This window comes from Myiozetetes cayanensis, unplaced genomic scaffold (genome assembly GCF_022539395.1).
Source record: "Myiozetetes cayanensis isolate MyiCay16 unplaced genomic scaffold, myiCay2020 scf5-8, whole genome shotgun sequence".
NCBI classification, from domain to species: Eukaryota; Metazoa; Chordata; class Aves; order Passeriformes; family Tyrannidae; genus Myiozetetes; species Myiozetetes cayanensis.
The window spans coordinates 111562894-111578858 of record NW_026087742.1 but is presented as its reverse complement, the minus strand read 5'-3'; the positions used below and the strand labels follow the sequence as shown (position 1 = coordinate 111578858).

At 42.2% G+C, this 15965-nt stretch overlaps 1 protein-coding gene across 4 annotated transcripts in view; it reads left to right on the top strand.

Annotated features, from left to right (window-relative positions):
- AGPAT3 (1-acylglycerol-3-phosphate O-acyltransferase 3) overlaps window positions 1-15467 on the top strand; it is an 84964-nt gene extending 69497 nt beyond the window's left edge. For all 4 annotated transcript variants that reach the window (XM_050331591.1, XM_050331594.1, XM_050331593.1 and 1 more), the window contains 7 exons: window positions 3759-3928; window positions 4097-4258; window positions 5723-5876; window positions 6316-6418; window positions 9385-9460; window positions 11574-11772; window positions 12364-15467. In XM_050331591.1, the coding sequence (XP_050187548.1) occupies window positions 3759-3928; window positions 4097-4258; window positions 5723-5876; window positions 6316-6418; window positions 9385-9460; window positions 11574-11772; window positions 12364-12452 (953 nt within the window). In that variant the 3' untranslated portion in view covers window positions 12453-15467. The remainder of the gene's footprint in view (window positions 1-3758; window positions 3929-4096; window positions 4259-5722; window positions 5877-6315; window positions 6419-9384; window positions 9461-11573; window positions 11773-12363) is intronic.
- The last annotated feature ends 498 nt before the right edge of the window (window positions 15468-15965 follow it).

The window sequence follows — 15965 nt, the reverse complement described above, 5'->3', positions numbered from 1 at the left end:
TTTTTTTATCTCCTCACTCAGCTTAGCAGGGGGGTTGATTTCTGAAATGAGTGTTTGGAAGGCTCCTTAGCCCAAATGTCACCTCCTGTTTCAGCAGTGAATCATCTAATTGGTTTCCACTCTCCATCCCCTCCCAGTATGCACGGCCACTTACCTTCAGTGCTCAGCTCAGCACCCAACTCCCACTTTGGCTAAATGAGTCACCAAAGTGAGTGCTGAAATTGCAGCTGAGCAGTCCACTGACAGGCACCCACATTTCATAAGTCATCGATGTGAAGTACTACCAACAAAGCCTCTCCAAAGTATCTAGTTTGGTTTCTTTTTAACCTTGTTCTTGTCCTTCCTGTGCCTATTGAGAATGTTGCCTGAGAAGTACAGGAGAAAGGAAATTAAGTAGAGTGGCAGGCAAACTGTGAGGAGAAAAAGGTATTTTAATGGAATAGATTAGGAGAAGCTTAAAATTTGGTTGGAGCAGAGTGGGGGTATTTGGGATTTTTTATATTTAATTTGCTTGTAGGAATTTCCTAATGTGCTTTTAATAATCTAGAATCTAATTTCTTGCTGAAAACTATTGTTGCACCAACAACAGTCTTGTGTTTCTCAGGATATGAGCTGTTTGTTCCTTTAAGGCTTGTAGGTTAGAGGGTAGCACTGTAGAGGGTTAGAGGGCTGTAAATGTACCAGGCATTAAAAAAAAAATCATGTTTTAAATGCTGCTATCTCAGGTCTTCTAAACACTGGAATAACCCACACTATTGTTCAGAGAGGTTTGGAGAAGCTGAGTAGATGATTGGGTTGTACCTAGAAGAGCCCCTAGTGTATAGGCTGTGATAAATTAACTCATTGAGAAATTAAACTGTGAAAATTAATGTAAATGTTACATGGGATTGCAGAGTGCTGATGGCCTGTAATGGAAGAGCTGACAGAATATGCACTTCAATTGTGATTTATAACAAATTAAGCAAGCCGTGTAAATGCAGCAGCTCAAATGTTGCCATTCATAATGAAATATATGTCACTATGGGGGAAAGCCTTTTGGCCATGAACCTGTAGGTTAGTGTTCTGTTCTGGGTGCTACATTTTGCTCTCTTACTCCAAGCTGTTTGTATTTTTTAGGCTGAGGATGTTCACGTCAGAGCTGTCTGTAGGAGAAGCTGCTCTGCCCACCTGGCAGACGATCAGTGTGCAGGGGGGGATACACAGGTGATTGTGTATCTGGCTTTGTATTGAAAACCAGGCTCTATTCTTATTGTATCTCCTCCCAAATTCATAAAGCACAGCTCCTGAAGGGGCGGGAGAGTGACTCTATCCAGTGTTCATGGCAGACATATGGAGGGAAAAAAGTCTGTTGGGCTCTGTCCCCAACGTAAATCCTTTGCAGTTCATGACAGGTAGTCTGTAATTCATGTTCTCACACATCAGCTCCTTTCAGATGATTCACAGCTTTGCAGAGTGCAGTGTGTTTAGTTCGGTCCAGCTGCAAAAATAATCTCTCAGCTGTTGGTACTTTCAGCTGAGAGATGTGCTGTGCCTCTCATCTGCTTTGTTTGTGGGTGGCTTGTGAGGCTGTAAATGTACCTGGCTTTGGTGTGTGGGAACTCCAGCCACAGGAGTTGGTTGTAGGGGTTGGCTGTAGCAAGGTGTTGCTTGCCCTGTATAGGAAATATCTTTGGCAGTGTGAGTATTCCCATCCCATCATTCATAAGGATGTGCTTGCTGTAGCATCAGTGGGATCAATGCCATGCAAAGTAGCTGTAACCCACACAGCAAAAAAAAGGAAGTGAGCCCACTCCTGGTTATAATTACATCATTTATCAGTACGCTTGTAAAAGACAATCTGTTTCCTCATTTTCCTTCTTTGGCTCGTCAGCCCTCCTCTCTCAGTGTGAACTCTGGCAAATCCTCCACTATTTCAGAGCGAATGGTAAATTAAATGCTCTGCAGAGAGACATCCACACCTGCCTCTGCAGATTTTTTTGCCTGATTTTTGAAGAAGAAACACACGCAGTTTATTGTATTTTCTGATGAGAAAGTGCAGCAGCTGTAGCAGGTACTGGAGATGTTCCTCCTCAGTACTGAGACAGCAATGGAAAGGGAAAGTTGTTCAGAGTACCACATTGTGTTTGGTACCACTGCTGTATTCTCCTGGCCACCTGCTTGGAAGGTGTTCTCAACTGAGGACACTCTTGCTGTCCTCTTTCCTCTTTTACTGAGCCAGGATAGTCAGAGAAGGGAAGGTAAGTGATCACGAAGGAGACAAAGCTGGGATGTGACAGCAGAAACCTCTAGTTGGTGTAAATGAGCAAGACAAGTTCTGTCTTTGCTGTATTTCCAGTTGACCAGGGGTAAGCTCTCTTGATCAGCAAGTTGCAAAACTTTATCACGCCTCCAAATGAGCAAGTGTTGAAAGTGATATAGGGGAATAATCTGGTGGATGAGTAAGTGGTCATGAGTGAAAAATCTAGTGCTAGAGAAGCTCTGTGTCTTCAGCACATCGGGACTGGTTTTCCCCATCACTCACCTAAATGCTGTGTTTGCCTTCTCTCTGGTGTGGTGCAAAATTGGACCCACTCTTACTTAGCAGAATGGGTAGGTGACCCTGTCTGATCCTGATCAGAAGCCCTGGTGCAGGAAGACACTGCCTTGTTTTGCAAAACCGGGGCCTCCCAACCTGAAATGGAAACAACCTCCTGGCAGAACCTGATGTGGGAAACTGAGGGAACACCTTCCAGGTTTGACCCTGTGGGAAGAGCTGGACTCTTTAACAGCCATGTTTGTGCAAGAAAATTTTGATTGCGTCCATATCTCATTGAAATGAGAACATACCAACGACTACAGTTTGCATGGAAGCAAATCTTCCAAATCTTTCTGCTGGGAGAATGAACTATTCTCATACTTTTTATAGCTGTCCCATGGTACAAGAAATGTCTTCCATCTGCCTCGATGTTCTGAAATGAGAGAAATAAGCTAACCATAGCAACTACAGTCAATGCATGCTGAATTTAAGTGGAAGGGTTTTTTAAGATGAAAAAAGGGGAAGTGGAAAATAAGGGTGGGAAATGTTCAGGGTGGAGTAAGAGATGCTGCAATGTCAAAAAGCTGGAGAAAACAAAGGGGGAAAGGCTCATTCTTTTGCAGTAAAAGAAAGACACAATTTACCATTCCTGTCTTTGCCCAGGTATTCTGATAAATTAGCTCAATTGTCTGCTGTTTGGGACTGTGTTGATGATCATAATACAGAACATTTAGAGCCCTTGTTCTAATATTAAAATCTCTTGCAGAAGATCTATGGCACTGCATCCCTTTAAAAGACCTTTATTGGTCTGTTTACCTCCATAAAGCTTGTTTCATGTTGAGTAAAAGCATTAGGGGCTGCATCTATGCATAATTTGTATTCCACCTGGGACAAACTGTATTCGTTTGGTGGAGCAATCAACAGCTCCACTGTCTGTTTCCAGGCACGAAGTTTCTGGGCTTTTTTTTTTTCCCCAGTGATCATGAAATTTCACATTCATAATGCAGTGCCCAAACTTGCTAAAATTATCCATAATGCATATGCCTGGTGCCTCTACATACTGCTTAAGGACGGTGATGTCAGTTGGTCTGTACCCTTCCAAGCTTTCATTTCATCTCTGCTGGGTTGGTTGGAGAAGGTGACAGTGTTGGGAGTCAGAAGGGACGAGGCACTGAATGGGGCTTGAGGCTTTCTGCAAGGGGCACCCCTAACACCTTCTCCCCATCTTCACCACGTTTGTTAGAGTTGGTAATGCTGCTGGAATGGTGGTCAGGCACAGAGTGCACCTTGTTCTCAGACGAGGCCACGGTGAACACCTTTGGGAAAGAGCACGTCATCATCATCTTGAATCACAACTTTGAGATCGACTTCCTGTGCGGCTGGACCATGACGGAGCGCTTCGGAGTGCTGGGGGTACGTGGGGCCCTGAGCTTCCCCTTCGTCTGCAGGATGGCAGGCCCACTTAAAACACAGACACATAGTTTCTTGCATGTTTAACTTTCCAGATATAATCCGTTTTTGGATTGTCATTTTTGTTTTGTTTTGTTGTTTTTTTGTGGTTTTTTTTTTTCTTTCTCGAAGAGTTCCAAAGTCCTTGCTAAGAGAGAGCTACTATACGTGCCCCTCATCGGCTGGACGTGGTACTTCCTTGAGATTGTTTTCTGCAAAAGGAAATGGGAAGAGGACAGAGATACGGTTATTGAAGGGTTAAAACGTTTGTCTGACTACCCTGAATACATGTGGGTAAGTGTTCAGCTCCTTCTCTAGTACTGGCTGCCAGCAGTGAAATGGTGGCAGAGGTGGTACTGTGGCCTTACGTGTCAGGAGAAGGTCTGCTCACTTCCAAGTGTTGTCGAAGGAAAAGCCACGCTCTGTTTGAGGAGGTCTTTTGGGATATGCTGGTAAAAAGTTTCTCTGTTTGCCTGTTGCTTAGAGAAGTCATTTGGGAGACAGTTCAGAAGCTTAACAACAATTTATAAATCAGGCTTGCGTAACACTTGTTGATTTTGTCTGAACTTATCTTTACCTATAAAAAAAAAAAGGCTATATTTGATAACTAAATCTATATGACCCTAAGCTACATTTTCTGAGGCAGGATGGAAAGATACATAAGCAAAGAAGCCTTTTTTTAGAGGAGTGAGTTTGGATGCACAGATCATGGATTTTGATAGAAAGTTCCTGTTACTGTGTTCATTGATCTGTGAAATTACAGGTTTCCCAAAAAGTGTCTATGAGAACATATTGCAAACTTATATATGCTTTTGCACTTACATTTTTCCTTTTTATTTTGACATTATTTGAAGTCAAGGGTAAAACGTCTCTATTTCATTATGTACAACATTAGATTTTATTGCAGCAACAGAGTGGTATAATCAACCTATTAACTTCCTTAGAGCTTTGAATGCAAACATTTTCATAAATTTACAGGTTTGCTTTTATAGCAGCACATGTAATGTGCAATTACTTGGCTTATAAAATATTTTAAGAGGTTTTTTGTGCATTTAAAGTGAGTTTTTTCAATATTATCCAGTACAGCTTGTTAAAATGAACAGTGAAACATTAAGCCTTAACTAGAACATTGTGAATGCATTGTGATTTTCTACCGTCACAAGATAGAAAAAGTAAGAATCTGGAAAATGTATTTTAAGCTACTTAATTGCTTGACTATATGGATATGAAATATATTTAATATATCCTCCTGATTAGTGGTGGGAAAAAAGAAAAAAAAAACCAGGAAAAATTAAATCTACCAATTAGAAGATCTCAAGACTGAACTTTAGCTGTGCATTTTAATGATTCTACGACTGAGAACCAAGGACTAGTCTCTAGGGAAAACAACCAGAAAACATAAGTGCAAAACGTAGTTAGCATTGATTATTTAAATCAAGACATCCTGCCTGGTAATTTAAATCGTGATTAAAATTGACTTGAGGGGATCGATTTCCTAAATTTTGTGCATTCCAAGTGCCGCAATTAGGGCTGTCTTTTTGTCGCCTTGAATTTGGTACGAGTGTTGGTAAAATTACAGGTAATGGCAAATGAGTTGTGAGGGGGGTGCTTATGCCCAGCAGTTGATGAACAGATGAGGCAGCTGAAGTGTGTGCACGTGCGTGGATATTTGTTTATCTTACACCGATTTTCAGCATCTCCCTTGGTTTCTCTTGATCTCAAGTGTCCCTTGTTTCTTGCCTCTTTGTCTCGTGCTAGTTTCTCCTGTACTGTGAAGGAACTCGTTTTACAGAGACCAAGCACCGCATCAGCATGGAAGTAGCTGAATCCAAGGGGTTGCCTAAACTGAAATACCACCTGCTGCCCAGAACCAAAGGTTTCACCACTGCTGTCCAGTGTCTCAGGGGAACAGGTACTGGCAAAGCTGCTCCTTACCCTTTGCATCACTTGTAACACGTTGTTCGGTACCCTCTGTGTAGCACAGGGTAGTATATTCTGTTTTTCGTGATGCCCACGACAATTAGGGAGCTGGCAGTCATAAGCACCCAGCCTGTCAGCTGTTAATTTGTAAATTGCCACAGAACTGTCGGATACTAGCCTTAAAAAACATGTCATTGTCACTTAGTTCAACAAGTCAGCCGGTGCTTTGATAACACACAGAGCTGGGGATGTGGGGTGGCTGATATGGATAAATCTGGTGCACAAACACAAAGCAATGAGGGACTCTGCTACCTGACATCATTAATTCAAGGCTTGCACAAGGCTTTGTTGCTGTCTCATGCAAGGGTGCCAGCAAGGTGGTTGCTAGAATTGCTGCTGTAACAGCCGTGTTTTCTTCTTTTTTGCAACAGTTTCAGCAGTCTATGATGTAACACTAAATTTCAGAGGAAACAAGAACCCATCTCTATTAGGAATTCTTTATGGGAAGAAATATGAAGCAGATATGTGTGTAAGGTGAGCATATACAGATGGAGGTGAGCCCTAAGATGCATACTTTGGCATGTTGAAGTGCATTCAGATTTTGCAGGGAAATTTCCTTTCCTGTTCCCCTTTTCCTTGTCCTTCAAGTTTCTCTGCAGACCACAAAGATCTCCCTGTTTCCCCCTGTGCCTCAGTTCACTTTCATGTGAGATCCCATGATATCACCCAGCAAGTCAGAGGGCACTGGACAGACTTAAGCCAGGGTGTGACCATGCTGTTGTTCCCAGGTTTCCCTGTTTTCTGCAGTTGAAGATTTGTCTGCCTTTTTAACTTCTCTGCTGGAAACAGGAAACCAACTGTCCTGCACCCTCCCCAGTCCCTGTGAGAGTGTGCGTGGCATAAATAGCCAGTCCAGCTTCAGTGGTCCCTTTACAGTGTAAAGCTCCTTCCTGGGCCAGTTTCTCTCCCTCCCTCACATGGTGTGATTAGCAGACTAGAAGCTAAGCAGTGCTGAAATTCGGGCATCCTGTGAGTGAGGTGGGACATTCCTCACATTCCCCACTGCTCTTTTGCCTAAAAGAGTCACTGCTAACACCTAACTCCATGCAGCATGTACACAGGTGCATACACAGACACAGATGCTTTTTCTGTCTTGCTTTCTCCTTGTTGCCTTCTCCTTTAGAGGCTTCCTTGTGATCATAAGAACTACCAACCCTATCCTACTGAACTTCTTCTTTTCCTTTTTTTTGTATTTGGACCTGACAAACGACCTGGTTGTTCTTTCCACAGTCCTTTTGCCAGTTTGCTTCTGCTTCTCTGGGGGCTTCATCCACACTTTGGAAAACATTGCTGTATTCTGGTGATGAGGTCGATGCTTGGTTTTTACAAAGGGGAGAAAAAGCAAAAGTTTTGTTGCTTCCCCCCACACCTTTGCCCTCTGGCCTTAGGTCTGTGTGGTGCAGGTGGATGGCACTGGCTCTGTACACAGTCCATCTAATCAAAGCAGGTGTGTCTTGCCAGAGCCATCAAAGGGTGAGAATCTTTGTAGGAAATCACACTAAATACCCAGTGCACTGAGGTAGAGCAGCAACAGTTTTGAGGAAGAAATTCTATCCCAAGGGAGGCAGAGTGCTTCAGGCTTAATGGGGAAAGGAAGAGCACAGTGCTCCAGTTCTGGCCTCAGAACAATTATCCAAAACATTTTAGTCTTTCAGGGGGAAAGGAGACTGTGGAGCTGCCTGTGGAGGGGTGAGGTTGCTCATTTGCAAGGGCCTTCATTTTGACTATTTTCTCTTGCCAAACGTATTCCTGATGAGGAAAGCGAACAGACAGCTTGCCAGCCAGCAAAACAGGTGGTCAGGCAGTTGCCACCTGTAATTCCATACTGATGGCAGATGCACGTGGCATATCTAGCTGGATCTGGGGTACCCATGCATGGATGCACTTCTTTACAATTATACATTGAAGAACAGCTACCTTCAGTTAAATATCCTATGGCTTGCTCATGGAGGAGGTGCAGACTGGTTTTATTTCTCAGAGATGTAGTGGGAGGAAAGAAGAGAAATGTATTCTTCAATAGTGTTAGAAGAGGTTTGGGTTCATAAAATCCCGTTGAGGATGATGTTGCCAGGTAAAATTACCAGTTGTACCCTATGAAAGAAACTAATGGCTTTGTGTAAATAATTTCAATTTAACGTATGTTTGTGAGCTGAATCAATATTCTCAAGATGCTTTTCTACACTTAAAGCTTTTTCTCTGTTTTGGAGAGGAAGCTATGAGAATAAAGAGATTTATTTTTATGTTTTTTTTTTTTTCTGAAAATGGAACATGTCCCTATTGTGCCAGAAGACTTAATGTAGCTCAGAGAAAGGAAACATGTAAGCTCTTGTTCTTGGTATATGTGTACACATTTACCTGTGCAGAGGTAAGCAGCTTAGCTCCCCTCAGCAGATAACAGTCGCTATCCCAACTGGCTACAGAGGAAATAATCAGGAAGTTACCAAATGTTATTGCTGTGAGTCCCCTCTAGTGGTGACAGCAACACCGTGACAGCTTCACCAGAGAGCTTTCAGCAAATGACCAGCTCCTCATGTTAGAGCTCATGGAGGTAAATCTGTCAGATCTGGCGTTCAGTTCATTTGTGGGATGCAAAAATGATTAGAAATTAATTAGAATGCATTCAGAACTATAGAATGGCCTGGTCTGGAAGGGACCTAAAAGATCTTCTCATTCCAACCCCTCTGCCGTGGGCAGGGACACCTTCCACTAGACCAGGTTGCTGAGAGCCCTGTCCAGCCTGGCCTTGAAAACCTCCAGTGATGGGACACCCAGAGCTTCTCCGGGCAACCTGTTCCAGGGCCTCACCACCCTCTCAGTAAATATTTTTTCTAATACCTAATCTAAACCTGCTCTCTGCCTCTCTGGGCATAATTTTCACAGGCACCCAGACCTGCAGGCCTCAGTCTGTGGTGCTGGAGAGGCAGAAGGGACAAGTGCAGTCCCTGCAGAGGATGACGCTTTCCTCAGAGTTGGTCTGAAGCGAATTTTGAACCACCTCTCCTGTTAATTCCAAAGTGGGGGTTTCTCTACCAAAATGTAACAAACAGTTATCCTTGGGTTTGCCGCTTGCTTGGGTTTTCCTGTCTCTTGAGTGCCTCAGCCTGAGCTCACTGGGAATCAGGCAGTGGTGGATGTGGTGAAGGAAGAAGAGTGTTTGAGTGGGAAATGCTCATTTTACTAATGTGAGCTGAAACTGATAGGAGTTCAAACAGTTTATTTTGTATTAAGAATCTGAGTTTTCTAATGAAATGGTTATCTAAGTCCCAGTTGTTCTCTGCATTTAAGATCCGTGCCATCAGTGACAGTATTGCCTGTGATCTATGCCCTTCACTGAATGGAAGATCATCCCTAATAGAGGGCTAAAGTCAAATACCTGGATTTTCCCTTAATTCCTTTTTGTTTTTCTTCTTTCCTTTTTTTTAATCTCTCTACTAAACCAGGAGATTTCCTCTGGAAGATATCCCTCAAGATGAAAAGGAAGCTGCAAACTGGCTTCATAAGCTTTACCAGGAAAAGGTAAACAGCTTTGCTTTCTTTTCTTGTCTTTTGGGACTTTTCCCAGGGAGAGTGTATTAAGGCAGTGAGTAATGCACACTCTTCTGCTGCATGGAGAGGAAAGGATATTATGTATAATTAGGCAGCCATCCCTCCAACTGCTGGAAGGAGCAGGACAGAAGAGCCCCTTGGCAGTGGAGGGCTGGCCAGTGAGTAGGTCTCAAATTGCCAGGAAGCACAGTGGAATTCAGAGATATGCCTGAGCTGTGGCAGACTAATAGCAATCCACTGTCTTTTTGCATTCTTCAGCTCTTGGATCTCTGTCACAGATTTCTAAAAGCTCCACTTTCCCTGTGGATGTTTTTAGGCACTCGAGAAGAGTGATAACTGTCTCTCAGGGACAGCCGGTCCTGGCTTTCAGCTGCAATTGTTCTTTGCTTTCATTTTTCTTCCACTGTCACTTTCCTTCTGCCTCCTGGTAATACTTCTGCAGTGGTGTGTGACATGGTGTGACAGTCCCTGGGATCTGCTGCCAGGGACTGGTAGAGCACATCGTGCCTTCACATGGCTCAAAGCTTTTCCTTCTGTTATTTCTTTTTTATTATTACTATTATTTATTTTTATTTTTTATCCTCAGATGGTTATTTTCTTGGCTACAGATTTAACAGTTCTGTGGGGAGTAGGAGAGAACTGCCATTAATGTTGTCCAGCCCTAATTGGTGGATTTTTGAACTTCAAGTGTGTATCTTGATTTCTGTGTGGCTTTTCTTTGTGGAAAGAACAACAAAAGAGCAGAGAAACTTTAGGTATTTTGGGCTCTCTCCAGCTAGGATGACCTTGTGCTGCAGCATTTCCAAGCTTGTGCTTAGTCTGTAGGTAGGCAGCAAATTGTTCTAAGTTTCAGTTTTATTTATTTAAACCTAATTTTTTTGAGTACCTAAGCTCTAATTCAGTTAATGAGAGAGAAGTTATCTTACAAAGAGCAGTAGCTATCATCATCTTTCCCCCACCTTCCATTAGCACCATAGAATTGTTAAGGTTGGAAAACACCTCTAAGATCATCAAGTCCAACCATCAGCCCAGCACCACCACCATGTTTACCACTGAACCATGTCCTCAAGTGCCATATCCATGGTTTTTTAACACTTCCAGGGATGGCAACTCCACCAGTTCCCTGGGCAGCCTGTTCCTGCTACTTTACAGCATTTTTCATGGAAAATTTTTTTTTTACCTAATACCAAATCCAAACCTCCCCTGGTGCGACTTGGCACCATTTGCTCTCCTCCCTCCTGATATTGGCTGCACCTCCGTTCAGCTTTGGTGTGAGGTGTTGCCAGGGAGGTATTGCTTGTATATGTGGGTATTGTATATATTGATCTCACAGTGGTAGCAGTACTTTGTACCTGGAATCCTCTCCATGCACAGGGGGCGAGTCCTCAAAAGGTTGTTACTGGCAAGGAACCCCCTGCACTTCTCAGTCCTTTGCGAAGTAAACTTAAAGAAAAACTGCTTCAAGTGGGAAAAATAAGAAATAGCCAGACTCAAGCCAACCCTGGTAATGGCTTGTAAACCTTGGAGAACATTCTTACAGACTGAGGGAGGGCTTGTGGGCTTTTCAGTGACGTGTTTCAGGATTGCATCTCTCTGCAGGCTCTGCTCGGGATGCAGCGGCTCGGTTGCAGTCCCTGGGTTGTGGCTGGCGTGGTGCTGTCCATGCTCTTTAGCTCACTCCTTGCCTTGCTCCCCTGGCTCTAAATACAGCACTCTCCTGCTGGGCTTTGCTAAATCATGCTGAACTTTTTGGAAATAAAAATGGAAAGATAAAGCACCCAGCTGAGAGTGCAAGTAGTGCCTGAACTGGCCTCTGGCCTGATGCTGCCCTCAATTCCTAAACAATTAAGAGATGAGGTGAAGGTGTTTGGTAGTAGAGAGGACAAGGTTTCAGTTTCTGATGGTGGCAAAAATTGCCTTCAAAGGACTAACACAGTCACCTTGGCAGTCAACAGAAATGCCCAGAAAAATGACAGCAGATGGAATTGGATGCTGTGCACTCTTGATGGGTATTTACCACAGACACAAGTCTTGGGTTGCTTGGTGCAAACATTATGAACCTGTTTTCTTCTCTTTCCCCCAGGATGCTTTGCAAGAGATGTATAATCAGGAAGGCACATTTCCTGGCAAGCAGTTTAAACCTCCTAGGAGACCATGGACTCTCCTAAATTTTCTTTTTTGGGCCACAGTTCTCCTCTCTCCTCTCTTCACATTTGGCTTTGGAGTTTTTGCAAGTGGATCACCTCTCCTTATCCTTGCATTCCTGGGACTTGTGGGAGCAGGTAATAGAAGCAGAGAAGATGCCAAGACCAGTTTGACACATAACAAGATCTATTATACAATAAGTTCTGTGTATTAATTGGTATGAATGGAGCTTGCAGAAAAATTCTTGGAAATTCACTCAGTAGTTTTTATATTGTACAGCATTTTAATTATTTCAAAAGCTTTAATTCTGGTGGATTTGCCTTCATTTCTTAGGCAATAACTGTAGTAATCAGTAGCAGGTGAGTCTTGTAGCCCATTACTGTGGGGCCTGAAGGAAAAATACTTTCACTGGACAACTTGTCTGTGTATTAAAACCCAAACAAATACATAAACACCAACCCTCCCAACAAAAGAAAACCTGATAAAAAAAAAAAGGGAGGTGGGGTAGGGGATATCAGTGTTCATGCTACATGTCCTGTCAAACAACAGAAGCAGTAATTATATTTTTTGATCTGTATTGTCCCCCTTTTTCTGTCATTGATCTGCAGTTACTACTGACTTGGGGATTGGATGAACTCCTGTGGGTTCTGCTTGTGTGTTTACATGTGGCTTCCTGAATCCTTGAACTGCTTTTAATATGCCTCTCATTTCTCTGTTGTATTTTAAAGCTTCCTTTGGAGTTCGTAGACTGATAGGAGTAACTGAAATAGAAAAAGGCTCCAGCTATGGCAACCAGGAATTCAAGAAAAAGGAGTAACTGATGACTGCAGTTCAGCACATATAACCAGACTATGGTATCCCATTAACTTCAGTTAAAAAAACAACAACAAACACTTAGAAACTATCTTTTTCTTAATAACTGATGACTAATATTAATGAATAAAACTTGAGCCAAGAATGAAGACGTTGGAGGCATCGACTGAAGAGAACACATCAACCTTCTGCCTGTTTAAGGATTACTGTAATCAAGCTATGGGAGAAAATCTGGGGTGGGGTGGAAGAAGAAACTGATTTTTCTTGCTTTGTTGGGGGACTTGGGGTGGGGGAGAAAAGGCCACGTGGCCCCGTGTGTCTTCAGATGACTGAAAACACTGGTTTCTGTCAAGAGCACTACACTCACTTTTACAACAGGAGCCATTGAATGTTTCCTCTTGCTAAAGCCAACGTAACATTTATTGATTTCCAACATCTTTTACTAATGAGCCAGGTAAAAACACCCTTCTTAAATTAACTGACAGGCGTTCATGGGGTCAGAGTCATTTTGGCTGTGTTGTCATGGCTACAGATGAAATCCTATTTGTACGTTACGCTGATACTTTTTGTTTTCAGGCAACGTCTTGAAACTTCTGTAATGGGGGAGAACTGACAGTGGAGTTTGGAAGCAGTGCATTGTTCATCAGCAGTTCCCATAGAACAGATCCGTACTAAGACAGTACAGAATTCCCATCACATCTCCTGCTAACTGCTCAAGGCTGTTTAATTTCAAAACATTACTTCAGTCTTGAGTGCTGTTTGCCCTGTTTCACATCAAACACGGATGATAATTTTGAATATTTTTGGGCTTGTTTTGCTTTTTTTTGAATCAATGGTTGACCATGGGATTTGGAGTTGTGCAAAGAAGGAAATTTATTCAGTTGTCCTGAACGATTTCTCCTTTTAATTTCTGTTTGCATCTCTCATTACCAAAGTCCAGTTCAGCCAACCTCTCTCAGTAAACTGGGAGGCAACAGCAGAAATCAGCACAATAGTTTTCAAAATGTCTTCTCTGACAAAAATGTGAAAAGGAGAGGTCTGGAGCAGCCAGGTTTCGAATGCTGCCATCTCTTGAACTTGTGATGAGAGTTTCAGCATTGATTCAGATGGGGCCAGGATCTTACCCTGTGTGTGTAAGGATAGGGTGTGCTGCCCTTTTGACTTGGCCATGCTCTAGATATTCATGTGAATTTATACTGCAAGATGAGCTGTGCTGTTGAGCACTAGAAAGAGTATGAGGGTCTCTTCAGGGATTTTAAGTATCTTTAGTTTTGCTTGTTGACATTTTGGGGTTTTTTTCACTGAAACTGTAGAGATCAGAATCATGTCTGTACCTGTCTCTCTCCTTTTTTTTTTTTTTTTTTTTTTTTTTTTTTCCCTTTTTTTTTTTTTTTTTTACAAACGCACATTCAGAGATTTTTGTAGATTGCTGCTGTATGCAGAGCTGGAGAACTATTTGCAAACAGATGGTAACTACCTTTATGTTCAAGTCTGAAGGTCACAATCTGCATTTGGCTGCACTGAGAAGTGGGTGAAATGAGTTGCAGATCTACAGCTGAGGGCAGAAGCTGACCCTCAGGGTCTGTATCTTTAACCCAGCTGCCACTAGAATATTTATCTCACTTTTCTAAAGAACAGATCTTATCAAAGCACTGGTTGTTGTTTTCATCTTTGCTCCAGTAACCAAGATAAGAGAGTAATAATTTACCTACTTTTCGTATTTACTCTTTAATTGTTGGAATGTAACCTCTTCTCCCACAGGTTTTTCTGTTTCCAAACACTGGAAGAGCAATTTTGTAACTTAGAAAAATATTTTACTTGGGGTCATTGATCACTGTTCTGTCATGCACTTGATTTTTATTTGTGGTCTTTTCAACAAGAGCATTTGAAGGATGGCCTACGTTTGTCTGTCTCCTGTTAGACTCAACCTTGCTGAATCCTTGTACCCAGACCCCCAGCATTAGTATGTCATCTTTGTCCCCTCAATAAATCTTCCCTAAGATAGGGGATGCAAAACTGTTGCTAATGTTAGTGGAATTTGGAATATGCTTTGGGAACTGAGGAGAACAGAGCCCAGCCATGACTCTGTTTTCCTTGCTGGATGTTTTCGTACTTTGTCTCTAAACACAGTTTGACATCCCAATGCTGACAAAGTTAACTCTGGCTTTTCCCTGTTGTTAACAGGAGGACTAAGAACAGTGGGGGTTTCTTTCTTTCTTTTCTTTATTTTTTTTTTCTTAAGTAATTCAGTAATGGGTATAATTTTTGCTTCCTAGAAAGATGTTACAAATGCTGTATACTTGCTTCCTGAAGATGATATTGAGTATATATAAATTGTACTGGCTTAGCAGAAGAGGCTTGCAAAGCAGGCTGACCACTGACTATGTTTTATACTCTACATTTTGAGCAGTATATTAATGGGCATGACAAGAATTTCACAAAATAAATCCCTTCTTAATGCTGAGAAGAGGGGAGCTGCTTAGAGGAGAAGGGAATTAATAACCTTTCTCTTTACAGGATCCTTTTCTCCTCTTAGTGCATGTAACTCCCTATTCAGAATCATGGGATTAGTGCATGTACATCAAGGGGAGAATAATCAACATTTCATATTTTCTTATCATAATTTATTGGTCATGCTTTCTTTTTGAAAATATAATAAATACATCATCAGATACTTAAATTTTGCTCTTCTAAACAGACATATCAGTAACCTCTTGAAAAACTGAAACATGCAGCAGTGCACAAAACAGTATGAAACCAACGAAAATCTCTTCATTTTGAATTTTATCTCCTCAAATAGGGGTTTTTATACACGCGCGCACACGTACACGGAGTATGTATAAATTAAAATGACTGGAAGTAGCTGAAGTTAATGTCACTAATGAAGATTAGCAGGTGGATTGGATTGGGAAAGTGAGCATAGGTTTTATATCTTATTTTCTTCTGGTTTAATAGAACATAGCTTGTATATTTGACTACCAAGCCCTTTAAGAGCAATAATAAACAAAAATATATCATGTTTTCCGTCTTTTTGCTTTTCAACCACGATAGGCTTAATAAACTTACAGCTATGGGAGCGTTTTCTCTCTCCACCTTTCAGAATTTTCATTTATTGCTTAATTGTTCAGAGTAAATTCCATGTTCTCCAGCATGGACTTGCAAGCTGACTGCCTTGGAGTGCAGCATTGAATCAGAAAAGGAATGGTTCTCAGACTTACGTGGACAGATGACACATGTGTGCTTTTGGCCTTGGCCATGAAGATCAGGGATGTTGCTCTCCAAGTGGGATTTACAGTTCCAAAACAGCATCGTGTTGACCTTCGTCTGAGAACCCTGTGGAAGAGCTCAGAGACTGCTGGCATTGTGGCATCTCAGTTAGGAAGGCACAAAAAGCTGATGCTGAGGAAGGACCTGCTATCCAGAGGTCTTGGCTCGGTGGGATTACAGTTCTCCCTCGCTCATTGTGGGCTGAATGTGCTCTCGCAATTGACGTTGCAATCACTTGAGCGAAATACCC